Source organism: Canis lupus, chromosome 24 (genome assembly GCF_003254725.2).
Source record: "Canis lupus dingo isolate Sandy chromosome 24, ASM325472v2, whole genome shotgun sequence".
In the NCBI taxonomy this organism is placed as follows: domain Eukaryota; kingdom Metazoa; phylum Chordata; class Mammalia; order Carnivora; family Canidae; genus Canis; species Canis lupus.
In genome coordinates this window covers 25845205-25851730 of record NC_064266.1, presented here as the reverse complement: position 1 = coordinate 25851730, position 6526 = coordinate 25845205, and the positions used below count along the sequence as shown (strand labels likewise).

Here is a 6526-nt window from a genome sequence, read left to right as displayed (position 1 = left end):
TCAATAATCAGCAAAACTAGACACAGAAAGAGTTCTGGTATCGGCATTATCAGATACTGCATAATTGTATGATTTTTTATGGGGACCTAAGCTTCATAAGGAGACCCCTTAAAAGTCCTCACCAGTAGTAAATGGTTTGGGATAGTTGTCTCCCAAATCACTCAAAAGCTCTGCTCTTACAAAAAGCTCTTTTCTTTTTCTTTCAGCCTTTTTAATATATTGTCTGACAACAGAAGGGAAACAAATCAGCCTTCAGATTAACACACTCTCCACCCCCCAGACACTTTGATCTAAGTGAGAAAGATAAGAAGGATGAGTTCTTAGGATTCACTTCAACCTGGGGATTGATCAGACTTGCAAAATCAAGAAAAAGGAAATAAGCCAGAAAGTATTAATATTTCATGTTTTCTTCTCAGGTACCATTTATGACAAGAAAAATCACCCAAACTTGAGAAGAGCAATGAAAAAGTGTCAAGAGCTCCTAGAACTCTACAGTATTAAACAGTTCTATAGTTGTCCCTTCAAAATTGCCCAGGTAATCAGAATGGCTAAAATTATAAAGACAACTTGAAATGTTGGAGAGGATAGGAAATAACCAGAAGTCTCATACATATTGTCATGACAAAGTAAAATGGTAAAACTACTTTGGGAAAAGTTCTTAAAATTTCTTATAAAACTAAACATACAAGATTGCCCAGAGAATTTGCTCTCTAAACTTTCCATAGTTTGGAGATGAGGCACTGTGGTTGTGACTCTTAGACACCTTGCCCTATTAGTTAAGTGGCTTAGGTCAACCTGGCAGTGGGACCAGTATCACTGGTCTTCAGATAAGCTCTGTTCCCATTGATTGCTCTGCTAACCTTAGCCAGCCTCTTGCAAATGTAAACTCTTGTCCAAAACAGAGCTGCCAGAGGCTGTAGTTGACCCAACAGGCCATACGCTTTTAAATTAATATATGTATTCATTATGCAACAACTATTTTAAGATTCAACTAGGTATGCAGTACTCTGTTAGGGGATAGAGGAAAAAAGAAAACCCACAGGGGTCTAAAGTGTCAGGCAGTTTAAATTCTCTATGCATCTGTTTCCTCATCTGTACAGAGTATCTGTAAAAATTGGGTTGTAAGAGTTAAATGAGATATTGTATGAAAAATGTTCTGCTTAGTGCCTGTCATATAGTAAGTGCCCAGTGAATTATACCTGTTATAATCATGTGAAAGACTTTATACGCTGCCGAGTACAATGAGAAGCAAAATGAAACATGCTTTTATTCTTATATTTTTATTATTTTTTAAATTTTTATTTAAATTCAATTAAATAAAATATAATGTGTTATTGGTTTCACAGGTAGAGGTCAGTGATTCATTAGTCTTATATAATACCCAGTCCTAATCATATCACATGCCCTCCTTAATGTTTATCATCACCCAGTTACCCCATTCCTCCACCCTCTTCCCCTCTAGCAACCCTCAGTTTGTTTCCTATGATTAAGAGTCTATTATGGTTTGTCTCCCTCTCTGATTTTGTCTTGTTTTATTTTTTCCTCTCTTCCCCTATGGTCCTTTGTTTTGTTTCTTAAATTCCACATATGAGTGAGACCATATAATTGTCTCTTTCTGATTGGCTCATTTTGCTTAGCATAATACACTCTAGTTCCATCGACATGGTTGCAAATGGCAAGATTTCATTTTTTTGATGGCTGAGTAGTATTCTGTTGGATATATACCACATTTTCTTTATCCATTCATTTGTTGATGGACATCTGGACTCTTTCCATAGTTTGTCTATATTTGGCATTGTTGCTATAAACATTGGGGTGCAGGTGCCCCATAAGATCACTACATTTGTATCTGTAGGATAAATACCCAGTAGTGCAGTTGCTAGGTTGTAGAGTAGCTCTATTTTCAAGTTTTTGAGAAACCTCCATACTGTTTTCCAGAGTGGCTGTACTAGCTTGCATTCCTACCAACAGTGTAAGATGGTTCCCCTTTCTCTGCTTCCTCACCAACATCTATCATTTCCTGACTTGTTAATTTTAGCCATTCTGACTGGTGTGAGGTGGTATCTCATTGTGGTTTTGATTTGTTGTTGTTGTTTAAAAATTTTATCTGTCTATTCATGAGAAACACAGAAAGAGAGGCAGACACACAAGCAGAGGGAGAAGCAGGCTCCACACAGGGAGCCTGATGCAGGACTCGATCCCAGGACCCAGGATCACTCCCTGAGCCAAAGGCAGACACCCAACTGCTGAGCCACCCAGGCGTCCCGTCCCATGTGGTTTTGATTTGTATTTCCCTAATGCTAAGTGATAAGGAGCACTTTTTCATGTATCTGTTGGCCATTTGTGTGTCTTCTTTGAAGAAATGTATGCTCGTGTTTTCTGCCCATTTCTTGATTGGATTATTTGTTCTTTGGGTTTTGAGTTTAATAAGTTCTTTATAGATTTTGGGTACTAGCTCTTTATCTGGTATGTCATTTGCAAATATCTTCTCCCATTCTGTAGGTTGCATTTTGGTTTTGTCGACTGTTTCCTTTGCTGTGCAGGAGCTTTTTATCTTGATAAAGTCCCAGTAGTTCATTTTTGCCCTTGTTTCCCTTGCCTTTGGAGATGTGATTAGCAAGAAGTTGCTTGGCCAAGGTCACAGAGGTTGCTGCCTGTGATCGTCCTCTAGGATTGTGATGGATTCCTATCTCACATTTAGGTCTTTCATCCATTTTGAGTCTATTTTTGTGTATGGTTTGAAAAAATGGTCCAGTTTCATTCTTCTGCATGTGGTTATCCAATTTTCCCAACCTCATTTGTGGAAGAGATTGTCTTTTTTCCATTGGACATTCTTTCCTGCTCGGTCGAAGATTAGCTGACCACAGAGTTGAGGGTCCATTTCTGAGTTCTCTGTTCTATTCCATTGATCTATATGTCCGTTTTTGTGCCAGCTGATGATTTCAGCTTTGTGATAAAGCTTGACATCTAGAATTGTGATGCCACCAGTTTTGGTTTTCTTTTTCAGCATTCCTTTGGCTATTCAGGGTCTTTTCTGGTTCCATATAAATTTTAGGATTATTTGTTCCAGCTCTGTGAAATAAGTTGTTGGTATTTTGATAGGGATTGCATTGAATGTATAAATTGCTCTAGGTAGCATAATTCTTTTAATATATTGTCGCCAGCCAAAGTAATTTAGCTATGCCTGGGACCCTTTGAGCTGTATAGCACTAAAGCCTTTCCTTTAGTTCTGTTCCTATAAAAGTGTGACTCTTTCTGAGGATCTCAGTAAAAAAACAAACAAACAAACAAACAAACAAACAAAAACAACTCTTTCTAAAAATCAGAACTGTAAAAAGCCACACAAAGACTGTAGTGGGCATTTGGGTTGCTTCTAGCTTTTCACTTTTGTAAAGAAGACTGAAAAAACAGCCTTGTACATATTTGTAGGTCTCTCTGATTAACATAAAATTGAAATAATATTCCTTATTCAAGGTTCTATCATACTAAGTCTCTTGAAAATTCATCTTCCCTGAATCATTTCAGATCTTCGAAGCTTTTCTCAATTCAAATGAGCTCTTCCAGTTCGTAATGACTACATTGGATGGCCTGGAAAATCTGAAACATCCCTGCACCCAGAAATCAGCAGGAGAATTGCTGATAACGATGGTGAAAAATGCAGAGTCCCGATTTGAGAAGGTAAAAGGCTCAGTTTCCTGGGTTTGAAATATCAGCAAAACCCCTCCCCTCCTGTACCTGCTGCGGTGTCTTCTGCTGCTCCCGTTCAGCAGAGAGTAACAACTGAAGGGGCCCCGAGCCCATGAGTCTGTGAGACTTCCATTCAATAAGCATGTAATAAACAGTCATCGATGGGGATCCCTGGGTGGCTCAGTGGTTTAGCGCCTGCCTTCGGCCCAGGGCATGATCCTGGAGTCCCGGGATCAAGTCCCACGTCAGGCTTCCGACATGGAGCCTGCTTCTCCCTCCACCTGTGTCTCTACCTCTCTCTCTCTATGTCTATCATTAAATAAATAAATGAATAAATCTTTAAAAAATAAAAAACTTTAAAAAAATAAACAGTCATTGAATATGCAACTAGAGATGGATAGTTTTAAAATCCAAGGTGTGCTCCATATTTTCCAAAACAGTATAGTTTGGAAGGAAGATATAATTAGCACCTATGAGAATGGTAACTTCAATTTAGATCCCCATCCAGGTTAATTAAAGATATAAAACTTTAAAAAAATCAAGCCATAAGCAATCTTTGAAGGAGGCCAACTTAACTTAGTAAGCTTAAAATCAACAGATTTTATTTAAATGTTTCTAAAGTTGACACATCAAGAAATAACAATATAATTGTATCACCTAGAAATATTATAGGACATACTGAAAGAGATAAAAGGGCTGAAAATAGTAGTCCCTGGAGAGCATATTTGGAGACTATGCAGGAGAGAGCTTGGAATACCACTGGACTTTTTAAATTGATACATACTGTACTTTGATAAAAATAAAAATTAATTTTATTTATTTATTTTAAAGATTTTATTTATTTATTCATGAGAGACACAGAGAGAGAGGCAGAGACATAAGCAATGAGAGAAGCAGGCTCCATGCTGGGAGCCGAATGCGGGACTCGATCCCGGGACCCCAAGATCACACCCCGGGCTGAAGTCAGGTGCTCAACCGCTGAGCTATGCAGGCATCTCAAAATTTAATTTTAAAATGATGAAAACCCACCTGTAACTTACTAAAATAACAAAGATGGAAAAAAAAAAAAAAAACAATGTGATGAGAACATAGTGAGATGGGCCCTTCTATCAGTTGGATGATTTCAGCTGTAAAAACCACCACTCTGAGAAGCTTATGCATAATTTAAGTTTAAAGTGCTATCTTTGGGGTGCCTCGGTGGTACAAGTAGGTTAAGCATCAGACTCTTAGTTTCAGCTCAGGTTGTGATCTCAGGGTCATGAGATTGAGCCCCACATCAGGCTCTGTGCTCAGCATGAAGTCTACTTGAGATTCTCTCCCTGTTCCTCTGCTCCTTTCCCACCTCTGCACATGCGCCACCCCCTCCATCTCAAATAAATAAATCTTTATAAATTAAGAGTTTCTCTTCTAGTTTAAGAAGTCTGGAAGCAACATATTCTCTAGGATTGGTTCAGCAACTCCACAGTGTTATGAAAGAGCCAGGGGCTTTTCCATCTGCCACTGTACCTGTTCATGTAGTCATAAGGTGCTCACAGCAGTTTCAGACTTGATGAGCAAATAAGATTATATCCAGCAAAGAAGAAATGTTGCCTTCCTTTTTGTCCCTTGAATCGGGGGGAAAGTGTTTCCCAAAAGCCTCCAGTACATTTTACCCCCATGTTTCATAATGCTAAAATTACATCACATGCCAGCTTAAGCCAGCTTCTGGCAACTGGGCATAATGACCATTTTGTTACAACGGTGTTGAGGACTGCCTCTCTGAGAAGATGACATTTCCACAGAGACTTAAAGCCCTGAGTCTATGAGTGGGCTTAATGGGCCAAGCAGAAAAATGGACCAAAGCCCAATTGTCCCTGTTTCCTTTACCTGAGTATGGAAGGCAAAGGAAACTTTGGGTGGAAGGCAAGTATGAACTCTAGCATTCTCAGAGTCAGAGTAGAACAAAATCCCAACTTCTTTGTAACACTTTTACTAGTTTGGTTATTATAAAATCAATACATAGGAGCACCTGAGTAGCTCAGTTGGTTAAGCGTCTGACTTTGGCTCAGATCATATGATCCTGGGGTCCTGGGATCAAGCCCCAGCATTGGGCTCCCTGCCTAGCAGGGAGTCTGCTTCTCCTTCTGCCTCTGCCTTTGTCCCTCCCCTCTGATCTGTCTCTTGCTCTCTCTCAAATAAAATCTTTAAATAAAAATCAATACATAGTCATCGAGAAGTTTTACCTTATTTTATTTAAATTCAATTTGCCAACATATAGTATGACACCCAATGCTCATCTCATCATGTGTGCTCCTTAATGCCCATCACCCACTTACCCCATCCCTCTACCCACTTCCCCTTCTGCAACCCTTTGTTTCCCAGAGTTAGGAGTCTCTAATTTTTTGTCACTCAGTTCCCCTCCTTCCCTTATGGTCCCTTTCATTATTTCTTATATTCCACATATGAGTGAAACTATATGATAATTGTCTTTCTCTGACTGACTTATTTCACGCAGCATAATACCCTCCAGTTCCATCCACATCGATGTAAATGGTAGGTATTTATCATTTTTGAAGGCTGAGTAATATTCCAGTGTGTGTGTGTGTGTACGTGTACACACACCGCATCTTCTTTATGCATTCATCTGTTGAAGGGCATCGTGGATCCTTCCACAGTTTGGCTATTATGAACATTGCTGCTATGAACATTGGGATGCAGGTGTCCTGTCGTTTCCCTACATCTGTATCTGTGAGGTAAATACCCAGTAATGCAATTGCTGGGTCATAGGGTAGCTCTATTTTCAAGTTTTTGAGGAACCTCCACACTGTTTTCCAGAGTGGCTGCACCAGCTTGCATTCCT

The 6526-nt window shown here is 39.3% G+C and overlaps 1 protein-coding gene across 18 annotated transcripts in view; it reads left to right on the top strand.

The window, feature by feature from the left end:
• Nucleotides 1–6526, top strand: part of MROH8 (maestro heat like repeat family member 8) — a 58871-nt gene that overhangs the window by 27395 nt on the left and 24950 nt on the right. For all 18 annotated transcript variants that reach the window (XR_003145118.3, XR_004808769.2, XM_025469998.3 and 15 more), the window contains 2 exons: nt 417–535; nt 3526–3678. Coding sequence is in view for 16 of the 18 variants with exons in the window: in XM_025469998.3 (XP_025325783.1) it covers nt 417–535; nt 3526–3678 (272 nt within the window). In the remaining 2 variants the exon portion in view is untranslated. The remainder of the gene's footprint in view (nt 1–416; nt 536–3525; nt 3679–6526) is intronic.